We start from the raw sequence: 13,891 nt of genomic DNA, 5'->3' as shown, positions 1-13,891 counted from the left end.
CAAATGGCTCGTTATTGAAGGCGTATGTACTGTTCATATATCACAGATGGTTCGAGCCATCTGTAATATAGGAACAGTACAGATGGCTTCAGTTACGAGCCGTCTATACAAATCTTTGTACAAACAGTTTAAAACTCGTCCGTACAAACTTGATTTGTATAGAATTTTTTCTATAGACGGTTTGAAAAACGTCCTGCACAGGTGTTACCAACCGTCTATACAAATGAATTCTTTAGTAGTAATTTCTCGTAAATCTTTAATTATTAATTATTAAATCCTCATTAGTAACTATAATAAAACAAGTGTGCATGGAGTGTTAGCCTAGATTGCCCTTTTTTAGACTCCTCGTCGTGAGTTGTGATCTTCGCTTGCAAGGAGCAAGTATGGTATAATCCCATCTATGTTCTTTTTTAACAATGCTTCAGCCTTATCTAGAAAATTTGATTTCGCACGCATATATGCACACACGATTTATCTCAGTCGTTCATCTCTCCAGCCTAATATACATTCATTCATTGATTCTCTTAATTCTTTCAGTTATCTTTCCAGTATAAATCTCAATATACATAAATAGTTTTGATAAACCACGTGTGCAGAACAACATGTTAAAATTTCAAGATCGGCCTTATCCTCCTCCTCGTTGTGCTCCTCTTCCTCTCCCTCGTGATGACAACAAAAGACATTGCTAACATGGTGCCATTGGACCATAGCTGCTTGTATGGCAGTAGTGACACTCGGGCGGGTCTGAATATTGCCCTAGCGATAATAGCAACTGCAGTTGATCCCTTTTTGGTAGCGAGGAGGTTTACATTTTTATGGTTCATAGCATGCTTAAGTTACGTACATATGTCTGTTGTTCGAATGACGACCAAAATTTGCTCACTGTGACTTGGCAACCGTACATGACCTGCCCGAATTCCTTTTGCATGCTCTTTCTCTCTCAATGACATGTGGGCCACACTCACGGAGCGCGGAAACAAGGGGCTTCTCGCCCTTTGTCAAGCATTATTAAATCTTACCGTCCATTCGGGATCAGACGGCTGCCTGGTCTCTTCCCGCTCAGGCTTATCCGGTTATTATCCCTCACACTCCCAGGTGCAATAGCATTCATAGGCCAAGAAGGCCACATCCACACCCATGGCGCTCCTCCTCTCCCCTACCGTCTCCTTCCTCGCCTCCCCTTCCCCTCCTCGCTCCCGGACTCTCTTAACCGCCGCTGGAAATGTCTCAAACCCCGGTAAGCTCCGTTAACGCCTCCTCGATCCCCGGCGTCTTGTCCGAGTCCAACGTCCCGTATGCTGGTTGGGGCTGATTCTTGGGACGGTGGCTTGTGTGTGTAGCTGTAGTCCCCTACTGAAAACTGTGGTGGTGAGTTTGGTGGTCTAGTATTGGTTCTGAGTGTGCGCCGTTCGCGCCGCTGGCGTTTTTGCGTCTCTGTCATGTTCTTGGATCGTTGGGGGATTTCTTCGAACACTCGGTCTGCAGCGGAGTGTTTGGTCCTTCTGTGCACTCTCGCATTGCTCTCTAAGTATGCTGGAGATTATATCAACTGGGTCTTAAAAAATCAGTATACTAGCAAAGTTTGCTTCTTTCCGATTTTGTTCTACCACCACTTTCTTTTTCATTGTAGGACACGGTCAGCTGATATTAGGAAGCAACGAAGCACATTACACTTACTAGTTGCTAGAGATGAGTATATGTCCAAAATCTTTCTCTGTCAGACTCATCTGGTGATACTATGGTGGCGAAATTGGTGGGGGTGTATTAGTATGCGTGTGCGGCATTTGATCCGTGGCATTTCTCCGTCTCAGCGATGTTCTTGTCTCAATCGGGAATGTCTTTGAGCAATTGGTCTGTAGCAATATCTCGGGGGTTTCTGTGCATTACGCTCTAAATATGCTGGACGTTATATCAATTGTGCCTTAAAAGAATCAGTAGAATCACAAAGTTTGTTCCTTTCCTAATTTATGCTACCGCGAAATCACTGGTTACTTTATGAGTGTAAGCCACATTTGATGATATTAGTAAGAAACTAAGCACAATCAGTTGTTACATGCTATAGATGATAAGATGAGTATAGATCCACGCTGCCTCTCCACCTGATTCATCTCGTGATACTAGTAAGAACACTACACTTGCACTTTGTATCACATATGCTATGATCGTCTATGGGCCATGAGCCCATGAGGCACACTTGTGCTCAGAATTGCCATGTTTGAAAATGCATTAGATCCTATCAAGTGGTTTACCCTTTGTCACTACTGTTGCTGCAGCCCCAAGGTTGCAATGCAAGAATCTCACCTCCCTGCAGAGTCCTCTGAATGTGATTGCTGCCCATTCTTCTTTCACTGAGAAGAGGCCAGTTCTTGTTCATGCCGCCACGGAGGCCAGTGAGGCTAATGCAGAGCAACCAGAAGAGCCAAAACCGGCGACTAAGATCGAGGAAATGCCACTCGAGTCGAAACAAAAGATGATCATGGAGCAGAGGGCCCGGATGAAGCTGGCCAAGAAGCTGAGGCAGCGACGCAAGCGGCTTGTCCGCAAGAGGCGGCTGAGGAAAAAAGGCAGGTGGCCACCGTCCAAGATGAAGAAGCTCAAGAATGTATGAGTGGCATCGATATCGGACACCACTCTGCCTTTACTTTATCGATACACTGTGCTTGCCCCTTTTCCCCAATTTTGCTGTTCAGAATCTGAAACACGATGCCTGTAAAATGTGATTCTGTTTTCCCATAATTGAATCTTCATACAGTCTAGTGTTATCATTGTCTCTAATTTTTTTCCTGGATGCTTATAAGATTGATGTGCTTTAGATGTGGTTCAGGACCAGAACTATCTCTAAGTCTATGCTGCATAACTATCTGTTCTTTCATGAGCAAGTTAGGGGTATCTCTTGTAGCTGTCACTTGTCAAACATCATGATAAATGCCATTGGAATGCCAACCAGATGGTCCTTGAAGGCTTGAACATTGCCTGTCCTGAAATACACAGTAGGTTCTGACTTGAGGGCACATTGGTTTAGGATAAGAAACCGCTGCTCATCACTCATCAGCAATTCTCCTCTGCTTTCCTGCATATGTTATACAGCTTGTGCTCTTTCCTACTGTATTTTGTTGGGTTTCCGAAAACTTCAGCTATATGATACAGGAAGGTGTACAAAGGTGCATGCATTGGCTTAGAAACAAAACAGCTGAAGTTAAATCTAATTTTTATCATCGACAGGCACAACATGAATGATCCAAAGGAGCCATTTTCGTCGATATTTTGTTATAAACCCTCTTGTGAAATTACCTTTCCTGAGTCCTCTGGAGATGTATTGTCGGGAGCTATGCAATGTGTTTGCAGTTTTCAGAATCTGTTCGATTCTAGTCAGACACACAGTGAAATATCAGAATCTGCGTTACCTGTACTGAGATTCTGAAGATAATTACCAAACTTACCTGCAATAACTGACCATGTTTCAGCAGTCTCAGCCTCACAAGGGTGGATTCCGTTGGCTATGCAAGCAAAGGTGATAAGAGGAATCTTTGTTTGCTTACTCAGTTGGCTACAGTACATGTTCATGGTATGTGACCCTGCCCCCATGCTTCTCTTTATGGCCCTTGATACTCGAGAAAAGAACAATCATTGTATGATCCCAGATTGTTCAGTGTTTTACATTTATTTCTTCTTCTTTTGCAAGGAAGCTTTGCCTCTTCATTATCTGAAATGAAAAGGCCATTTTAACTAGTATATTCGAAACTCATGCCATCTCCATCAGAGCATCACCAATCTGTAATCTATCTGCTTTGCACTGACATAACTAAAGAAGAGGAAAGTTTCTATTTGATTGACTCAAAATTAGAAGACAAGATGCTGTTGGTCTCAGTTTTTGGACGGAAGAGAATCAGATACTTCATCTGCTTGGTTACTGAGCGTCGCTGATCGAATCGGGCTTGCTTCCCCTCAAGGTGACCGGATCATGGTCTGATCCGTGGCAACAAGATGGCAATTGAAAACAGAAGACTCGAGACGCTGTGTTCGTGATGGGAGCAAATTATAGGGGCTCTGTCTGTGGAAACGCTTTTGCTCATGTGCTTATTAGTGTAATTCACATCTCTGGTGTTACTTTCTTGCTTTGCCCCCCACCATTTCATCATGATCGGTATGATCTTATCGCAACCTCGGATCCAACCCAGTGAAAAGAGAAACAATCATCGCACTCGATCCTGGTATAATGTAAGATTTATAAAACATCATGATCGGTGTGAAAGAAAGAAGAAATGTGCTGGGGGCAATGCCATTGTTGTGAAATGTGTTCTCATGCTGGGGGATATGAAAGTTCAGCTACCAGAAAATGAAGTTCACTAACTCAAGGCAGGGATATATGATACGTTGCTTGAAAATGACTTGCCCGGCCTTTGGCTGCATTTTTTTATTTTCTTTTTTTCGACAAAAACACACATGTGGTTAAAGGCAGGAATGCATGACACGGCACAGGTCCTTGGCTTTATGATCGATCCATCACTTTCCTTGCAATATTTCTACTGTATCATTTAGATATCTTCCCTATCAGCAACCACTTCAAGATATTCAGTACACTCACCGAGAGGCAATGATTTTCTTTTTTTTCAAGTGAGAGAGGCAACGAAATTGTACACAGCAAATGTTCGCTTCTAAACATAAACTAAGTAAATCTTCGATAAAGAAGAGAGAAAATGAATCGAAATGTTTACCGGCAAAGCAAAATCACTGAAGCCTAGTGCAGGAGGAAAGTGAAACCAAGGCTCCATCTCCACCAGTGAAAGAGCGTCAGATCGCACTGCGCTGCACATATTCCATTCCTCGGCGCCAAGCAATCTCTTCCAGAAAGCAAATTTCCGCGGCATATGGACATCGTTTCAGCCAGACACGCGGTCGATCAGGCCGCACGGAGACGACGGCGAATGTATCCGGTATCCCCACGAGCGAAGCTTCCATCCAACACGATCCCATCGAAAGCCACTCCACCAAAGAACCAAAAAGAGACCAGTTAGAGCTCAGGTGAATCCGATTTCTGTCAAAAGCGAGGCACAGATCCAGCTACAAATTGTGCCAGTCCCTGCTACTGCAATTCTACCGCTCCGAGTGGTCACCGTCCACTTCAGCTTTGCACACGAATACCGGTCTCGTTGCCGAGCTGATCGTGTGGGCATCAATGGCGAACACCGCGCGTTTCGTCATGCTCGTCCTCGCCTACTGCCTCCTGGTACCGCTCCTCTCAGCTGTACCGGACCACATCAAAGAGGTAGTACTACTGTTGGGTTGCTGCACTTGGCAGCTGAGCTGCAAGAACTGAAGCCGCAAATAGCTTAGGATTATGATTGCTTGTTTCCACCATGAGAGTTCTTGAATTATGCTTGCTGATCGATGGTGTTGGCAATTCAGTCGTATGTCGTCTACACGGGGAGCCCGTCCGGCGGCTGCGGTGGCGGAGACCCGGAGGCGTCCAGGCGGCTCACCTGCAGATGCTGACGTCCATCGTCCCGCGACGAGCAGGGGAGGGTGGCGCTGAGGCATAGCTACCACCAGGCGTTCGAGGGCTTCGCCGCCGACCTCACCGAGGAGGAGGCCGCCGCGCTCTCCGGTTCAGTTCCCGGTCCATTCATTGCCTGCCTGTTGAATTACTCTTTGCCTTGCACTGATCGTTCGAGCGAAGCATCGATGGCGACGTGATGTCCACTTGTCCTCTGTTTCGTTCTTGGCAGGGCACGAGAGGGTGGTTGTAGAGAATAATCCTTGTGTGCCTAGAATTAGCATTTGCTTTCCTTAGTTGCTAGCTTATTTTAGTACATGATCGTTGTGTGGTTGGTGTGCATGCTGGTCTGATTGAGGCCTTGATTTCTTTCCTTGTAATCGGCTATTTAAGCAATGCAATAGTCCCTGGAAAAGCAGCCAAGTTAAGCAGCAAAAAATCAAGATCGTGTCCTCTGTGCTTCGCGTGAGTTTTGTGTTCTTGGCCGTGATCTCTCCGGCGACGTGAGCGTCGTCTCTCCAGCGAGATTCTAACAATTGGTATCAGAGCGACTAGTACGGGCCTGGGATCGAAGATGACGGGAAAGAAGCCCGACGACGGCACCTCGAAGGACGACGACGTGATCTAGCGGGTGATTCGTGAGGTGGGCGGCGGGAGTAGCTACCCCGTCCTCACCAAGACAAATTACTCCGATTGGGCGCTCCTGATGAAGGTAAAGTTGAAGGCCAGGGCGCTCTGGAGTGTCATCGAGGATGGTGGCGCTGATCCGCAAGAGGAGATGATGGCGCTCGACGCTCTGTGTGGTGCGGTGCCACCGGAGATGGTGTCCACGATCGCTGACAAGGATACGGCGAAGGAGGAGTGGGAGGCCATCAAGACCATGCGGGTCGGGGATGACCGCGTGAAGAAGACGGCGGCGCAGAACCTTCGACGCCAATTCGATCTGGCGACGTTCAACGACGGCGAGTCCATCGAGGACTTTGTGCTGCGCCTCAACGGCATGGCCGCGACTCTGGCTACCCTGGGCGAAAAGCTGGAGGAGGTCACGATCGTGAACAAGATCATCCGCAGTGTGCCGAAGCGCCTCAAGCAGATCGTGGTTGCGATCACGACTCTGCTCGACGTGTCGACACTCACCGTCGAAGGGCTCACCGGGCGACTGAGGGCGGCGGAGGATGCCGACGAGGAGCCGGCGGCGGTGATGCAGCACGAGGGCAAGTTGTACCTCACGGTGGAAGAGTGGGACGCGCGGCGGAAGAAGCGCAAGGCGAAGAACCACTCTGGCGGCGGCACGAGTGGCGGCGGCGCACGCCGAGGCGGAGGCAGGCGCGGGCGTGGCCGTGGACGCGGAGGCTCGTCATCGAGCGGGCCGTCGAATTCAAACAAGCCCAACGGCGACGAATGTAGGCGATGCGGGAAATTGGGCCATTGGGCCCGTGAGTGCCGATCGAAGCCCAAACGGGAATAGGCCCACGTGGTCCAGGATGAAGAGGAGGCCTTGCTCCATCTCGTGACAGCCTCGCCCATTCTATCCACTCCGCTGCCGCCGCAATCCACAAGCGCATCGCCGACAGGGTCGCCGGCGCCTCCCCCATCGACTGTCGTCCTGCTTCAGCAAGCTGATCCGGTGCCGCGGGGAGCGGGACAGCAGCATGGCGTCGGCGGATCTGAGGCGGCGACGGCGAAATTGAGCGCCCAGATCAAGATTCGGGAGGAGAAGGTGTTCGCCCACCTTGGAGAAGAGAAGGAGCGGGAGGCCGAGACCTGGATCCTGGACACCGGAGCCACCAACCACATGTCCGGGTCCAGGGCCGCGTTCTCGAAGCTGGACACGGCGGTGCTCGGCACTGTGCGGTTCGGCGACGACTCGATGGCACGGATCGAGGGCCGCGGGACCGTCGTGTTCATGTGCAAGACCGGCGAGATCCAGTCGTTCTCCGGGGTCTACTTCATCCCGCGGCTGACGACCAACATCGTGAGCATCGGGCAGCTCGACGAGGTCGGCTACAAGATCGACATCGACGCCAGGGTGATGAAGATCCGGGAGCCCGGCGGTCAACTGCTGGCAAAGGTGACGCGTGCGGCCAACCAGCTGTACATGCTCCGCATCAAGTTGGCGCAGCCGTCATGCCTGGCGATGCAAGGGCGCGGCGACGAGGTGGCATGGCGCTGGCACGAGCGCTTCGGCCATGTCAACATGGCAGCGCTGCGGAAGCTAGCTCGGGAGGAGCTGGTGCGTGGACTGCCGGAGGTAGGGCAAGTGGAGCAGCTATGCGAGGCTTGCCAGGCCGGAAAGCAGCGGTGCACCTCTTTCCTGGCACAGGCGGAATACCGTGCGCGGCAGCTCCTGGAGCTGGTGCACGGCGACCTGTGTGGTCCAATTTCTCCGGCGACACCCAGAGGCAACAGGTACTTCCTGTTGTTGGTTGACGACCTCAGCAGATATATGTGGGTGGCCGCGATTCCTTCAAAGGATCGTGCAGCGGCTGCCATCAAGGAGATCCAGTCACGGGCGGAAGACGAGTCCGGCCTCAAGCTGAAGGCGCTCCGCACCGATCGTGGAGGCGAGTTCACCGCGACTGAGTTCGCGGAGTATTGTGCGGCTGAGGCTGTGCACCGTCAGCACACCGCGCGTTACAGCCCGCAGCAAAACGCGTCGTCGAGCGCCGAAATGGCACGGTGGTGGTGACGGCGAGGAGCATGCTCAAGGCGAAGGGGCTCCCCGGATGGTTCTGGGGCGAGGCGGTGAGCACCGCCGTGTATGTGCTGAACAGGTGCCCGACAAAGAGCGTGGACGGCATGACACCGTTCGAGGCGTGGCACGGGAAGAAGCCGGCGGTGCACCACCTGAAGACGTTCGGCTGCATCGTCTACGTCCGGAACACAGCGCCGCACCTGAAGAAGTTGGAGGATCGTGGCCGGAAAATGATCTTCATCGGTTACGAGCACGGCTCCAAGGCGTACCGCGCCTACGACCCAGTCACAAAGCGTGTCCACGTGACGCGCGACGTGGTGTTCGACGAGCAAGCCCAGTGGGACTGGGGCAGTGGTGGCGACGACGGCGAGCGGGCCGGCAGCGACGACATCTTCACGGTGGAGTACACCACCACGGGCCAGGCCACGCCAGAGGCTGATGACGCTGTTGAGGCGCCTGGAGGAGGACCGCCGGGAGAGCAGTCGCCGCTTCCCGGCGGGGCTGGTGGCGCGAAGGTGGAACCCGGCTCACCGCACGGTATCGACGACAACAATTTGGATGCCAACCACGATGATGACGCGTCACTCCGGTACCGCGACATCAACGACATCATCGGATCGGCCTCGCCGCGCTGCTTCGCACCGCGCGCACTGGTTGCAAAGGAGCTGCATGCGGTGAGCTCCGATGAGCCCACCTCCTTCGCCGAGGCCGAGCGCCATCCAAGCTGGAGGAAGGCGATGATGGAGGAGATGAAATCGATCGAGGAGAATGGCACTTGGTGCCTCGCCGACCTCCCACCTGGTCGCAAAGCAATCGGAGTGAAATGGGTTTTCAAGGTGAAGAGGGACGAGCACAGGGCGGTGGCCAAGCTCAAGGCGCGCCTCGTGGTGAAGGGCTACGCGCAGCGGCACGGCATCGACTACGACGAAGTGTTCGCGCCGGTGGCCAGGTTGGACTCGGTGCGCCTGCTCATCGCCCTCGCGACGCACGAGGGGTGGGAGGTGCACCACATGGACGTCAAATCGGCGTTCCTCAACGGTGACCTGCAGGAGGAGGTCTACATCGAGCAGCCGGCCGGCTTCGTCATCACTGGCAAGGAGCACAAGGTACTCAAGCTGCGAAAGGCGTTGTACAGGCTGCATCAAGCGCAGCGCGCCTGGAATGCGAAGCTGGACTCGACGCTGCTGTCGCTCGGTTTCAGACGGAGCCCGTCGGAGTATGCCATCTACGTCAGGCAGAGCAGGGACGCGCAGCTGGTGGTCGGGGTCTACGTCGATGACCTTGTGATCACCGACTCGAGCTGCGGCGACCTCAAGGCGTTCAAGGAGGAGATGGCGGCCGCGTTCAAGATGAGCGACCTCGGCCTGCTGCACTACTACCTCGGCATTGAGGTGAAGTAGAGCGCGAGCGGGATTTTGCTCAGTCAAGGAGCCTACGCCGCCAAGATCCTGGAGAGGAGCGGCATGGCGGGATGCAATCCCGGCCACGTACCCATGGAAGCACGCCTGACGCTGACCAAGCTGAGCACAGAGCTGCTGGTGGACGCCACCGCATACCGGAGCATCGTCGAGAGCTTGAGGTATCTGGTGAATACTTGCCCCGACCTTGCATTCTCTGTTGGATACGTGAGCCGTTTCTTGGAGGAGCCACGGGAGGATCATCTCGCAGCTGTGAAGCAGATTCTTCGTTATGTGGCGGGAACCAGCAATTGGGGACTCTTGTTCGGCAGGAAGAAGGGGAATGAGGCGTTGTTGACAGGCTTCAGTGATGCTGACTTCGCAGGAGATGTTGATGCTAGGAAAAGCACAACCAGAGTCATCTTCTTCTTGGCCAGCAGTCCAATCACCTGGCAGTCCATGAAGCAGAGAGTGGTGGCTCAATCCAGCTGCGAGGCGGAGTATATCGCGGCGGCGAATGCAGCTTGTCAGGAGTTGTGGCTCGCTCGAGTGCTAGCCGAGGTGCAGGGGTCTGCGCCGAGCGTGCCAATGCTGAGGGTGAACAACAAGTCCGCCATTGCGTTGATCAAGAACCCGGTACTCCACGGACAGAGCAAGCACATCGAAGTGAAGTATCATCTAGTCCGGGAGTCCGCAGAAAATGGCCTGATCGAGGTGGAGTTCATCAGGAGCGAAGAGCAACTGGGTGATATTCTGACAAAGCCACTCGGCAGAGTCAGGTTTCACGAGCTTCGCACTAAGATCGGCCTGATCAATATCAATAGTGAGCACAACAAGGCTTAGGAGGAGATTGTTGAGAATAATCCTTGTGTGCCTAGAATTAGCATTTGCTTTCCTTAGTTGCTAGCTTATTTTAGGTACATGATCGTTGTGTGGTTGGTGTGCATGCTGGCCTGATTGAGGCCTTGATTTCTTTCCTTGTAATCGGTTATTTAAGCAATACAATAGTCCCTGGAAAAGCAGCCAAGTTAAGCAGCAAAAAATCAAGATCGTGTCCTCTGTGCTTCGCGTGAGTTGTGTGTTCTTGGCCGTGATCTCTCCGGCGACGTGAGCGTCATCTCTCCGGTGAGATTCTAACAGTGGTGTCGGTGTTCCGGGACCGCGCGCTGCAGCTGCACACGACGCGCTCGTGGGACTTCCTCGAGGTGCAGTCCGGGCTCCGCTCCGGCCGCCGGGCGTCCGGCGATGCCATCATCGGCATCGTCGATACAGGTGTGTCACGTTATGAATTAAAACGACGAGGCAGTGACACTGACACACCTGCACCTGTTGTGACGCGCGCCATTTGTTCTCGTGCCACCGTCAGGTGTCTGGCCGGAGTCTCCAAGCTTCAACGACGCCGGGATGCGGGAGGTGCCAGCGCGGTGGCGCGGCGTGTGCATGGAAGGCCCAGACTTCAGAAGAGCAATTGCAACAAGTAATAATGATTGCGTTGTGCTCTGTCTTTGTAAAGAAACTTCTGTAACACATAAATTGTGTCGTGCCGTGTGCCGCCGTCACAGGAAGCTCATAGGCGCCCGGTACTACGGCGTCCAACTCTAGTCGGTGTCGAACGCCTCCCGCCGCGCCGGGGAGGCGCCGGCCAAGACCGGATCGCGGCGGGACACCGTGGGCCACGGCACGCACACCGCGTCGACGGCGGCCGGGGCGGTCGTGGCGGACGCGGACTTCTACGGGCTCGCCCGGGGCGCGGCCAAGGGCGGCGCGCCCGCGAGCCGGGTGGCGGTGTACCGTGCGTGCTCGCTGGGCGGTTGCTCGGCGTCGGCCGTGCTCAAGGCCATCGACGATGCGGTGGGCGACGGCGTGGACGTGATCTCCATCTCCGTCGGCATGACCTCCGCGTTCCAGTTGGACTTCCTCAGCGACCCCATCGCGCTGGGCGCGTTCCACGCGCACCAGCGCGGCGTGCTGGTGGTCTGCTCTGGCGGCAACGACGGGCCCAACCCCTACACCGTCGTCAACTCCGTGCCGTGGATCCTCACCGTCGCTGCCTCCTCCATCGACCGCACCTTCCAGTCCAGGATCGCACTCGGCAACGGCACCGTCGTGAAGGTAACCACACTGTCATCGCCATCGCATTGCCACTACCATGCTTATCGCTTGGTCGTTTGGTTCGTGTCAGGGAGTAGCAATGAACTTCTCCAACCATAGCCTGAGCGGCGGCCAGTACTCTCTGGTGTTTGGGCCCCAGGCGGCAGCCTACTATGCACCGGTCGCCGAGGCAAGGTACACGCCACGACTACCGATGCAATGCGCCACATTTCGCACGGTTGCAGGCTGATCCATCTGACCGCGGCTGCGAATTGGCACGTAGCAACCGCTACCCTGGATCGCTGGACGCGCAGAAGGTGGCCGGGAAGATCGTGGCGTGCGTCGGCACGGACCCGATGGTGTCGCGGCGGGTGAAGAAGCTGGTCGCCGAGGGGTCGGGCGCCAGGGGGCTGGTGCTCATCGACGACGCCGAGAAGGACATCCCGTTCGTCGCCGGCGGCTTCGCCTTCTCCCAAGTGAGCACCGACGCCGGCGCGCAGATCCTCGAGTACATCGACTCCACAAAGTGAGCCAGCCAGCCGCGCAACGATTTGTTTTTTTTATCGCTGAGAGGAGTCTGACTGAGTGACCGTTTATCTTGTGCTGGCGCAGGAATCCGACGGCTGTGATCCTCCCGACCGAGGACGTCAAGGATTTCAAGCCTGCGCCGGTGGTGGCGTCATTCTCGGCGCGTGGCTCCGGCCTCACAGAGTCCATCCTTAAGGTCTAATTTATCCATTCAATTTCTTGCTTTAATTATCGAGTTAGTTTTCGCGGTTTTGTAATGCTAGTGAATCATTTGAGTAGCATAAATTGTGATTAGATTCTTGGAGCGATTTGCATTTTGATCGTGTTCTGACGCGTTGTGCCACGCTTCTAATCTTGGGCGGCAGCCTGATCTGATGGCGCCCGGTGTCAGCATCCTCGCCGCAACGATCCCGTCCGCGGACAACGGCGATGTCCCGCCAGGCAAGAAGCCCTCTGCCTTCGCCATCAAGGCCGGCACCTCGATGGCCTGCCCGCACGTCGCCGGCGCCGCCGCCTTCGTCAAGTCGGCGTACCCGGGCTGAACGCCGTCCATGATCAGATCAGCTCTCATGACCACAGGTAAGGAATCTTGGCGGAGCATTCGCGTTCGCGTTTCGAATTTAAATGACCTTGGTCGGCGCAAACGCAGCGACTACGAACAACCTCGGGCGGCCGCTGGCGAGCAGCACGGGCGCGGCGGCGACGGGGCACGACATGGGCGCTGGAGAGATGAGCCCGCTGCGTGCGCTCAGCCCAGGCCTGGTGTTCGACATCACCACGCAGGACTACCTCGACTTCCTCTGCTTCTACGGCTACAAGGAGCAGCTCGTCCGCAAGGTGTCCGGATCCGCGCGCTTCGCCTGCCCCGCGGGCGCGCCCTCGCCGGACCTCATCGCGGCGGGCGTCAACTACCCGTCCATCTCCGTGCCGCGGCTCCTCAGGGGGAAGCCCGTCACCGTGTCGCGCACCGCCATGAACGTGGGGCCGTCGAACGCGACGTACGTGGCGGCCCTCGAGGCACCCGCCGGCCTGACGGTGCGGGTGTCCCCGGACCGGCTGGTGTTCTCGAGGAGGTGGACGACGGCGAGGTACGAGGTGAGCTTCGACGTCGTCGGCGCGGGCGCGAGCAAGGGGGTACGCGCACGGCGCCGTCACCTGGTCGGATGCCGCGCACTCGGTGCGGACGCCGTTCGCAGTCGATGTCATCTGGCCTGAGTGATCGGTGTTTTGCTCCCATTTTTTCGTTTTGTTTCTTGTTTTACGTGTGTTCGGTTCGGTGTCACAATTACGAAGTACCTAAATTGTATCCCTTTTTTGACAAAAGGGAAACGATTTGGAATTAGTTTTCTTAGCAAAAGATTGTTGTTTCGTGTAACAGGGCTGGCAAGCAGAAGTCGGCTTGTTATTGGCTTGGTTAGCACAATCTCGTTAAGAATGTCGGGTCGATTGTTAGGCTCACAAGCAGAAAGTTCAGTTCCAGCTTGACTTCTGAATAAAGTTTTCCTACACTACAAGCGACTGAAAATGGTGATTTAACAATCTATGAACTCCAGTGAGGTTCCTATACTACACGCGACTGAAAAACGTGATTTCACAATCAATGAACTCCAGAGAGGTTGGCCAGAAGGGATTCAGCTTCCGGGGGAGTGTTCATCATTGCTAGGCTTAAAAGGGACGTCCTAGGGG

General features: G+C 54.1%; 1 protein-coding gene and 1 pseudogene across 1 annotated transcript; both read left to right on the top strand.

The window, feature by feature from the left end:
• The first annotated feature begins 1,076 nt into the window (after positions 1-1,076).
• On the top strand, positions 1,077-2,762 carry LOC133910179 (large ribosomal subunit protein cL37-like). The gene is made up of 2 exons (XM_062352695.1): positions 1,077-1,237; positions 2,274-2,762. The coding sequence occupies exons 1-2, from the start codon at positions 1,138-1,140 to the stop codon at positions 2,606-2,608; spliced, it is 435 nt and encodes a 144-aa protein (XP_062208679.1). The 5' UTR covers positions 1,077-1,137; the 3' UTR covers positions 2,609-2,762.
• Positions 2,763-4,586: 1,824 nt separating this feature from the next.
• LOC133910189 (CO(2)-response secreted protease-like) lies at positions 4,587-13,654 on the top strand (annotated as a pseudogene).
• The last annotated feature ends 237 nt before the right edge of the window (positions 13,655-13,891 follow it).

The sequence above is a fragment of the Phragmites australis genome, chromosome 1, assembly GCF_958298935.1.
Source record: "Phragmites australis chromosome 1, lpPhrAust1.1, whole genome shotgun sequence".
Taxonomy (NCBI): domain Eukaryota; kingdom Viridiplantae; phylum Streptophyta; class Magnoliopsida; order Poales; family Poaceae; genus Phragmites; species Phragmites australis.
Note: the sequence above shows the minus strand (reverse complement) of the source record. Positions and strands in the feature narration are given on the sequence as shown.

What these genes read in the sequence shown, in the direction of transcription:
- LOC133910179 (XM_062352695.1), top strand. Translation starts at nt 1,138, where the DNA reads ATGGCGCTCCTCCTCTCCCCTACCGTCTCCTTCCTCGCCTCCCCTTCC. An exon ending in TGGAAATGTCTCAAACCCCG is followed by an intron (nt 1,238 to 2,273) that starts GTAAGCTCCGTT and finishes CTGTTGCTGCAG; the next exon opens with CCCCAAGGTTGCAATGCAAG.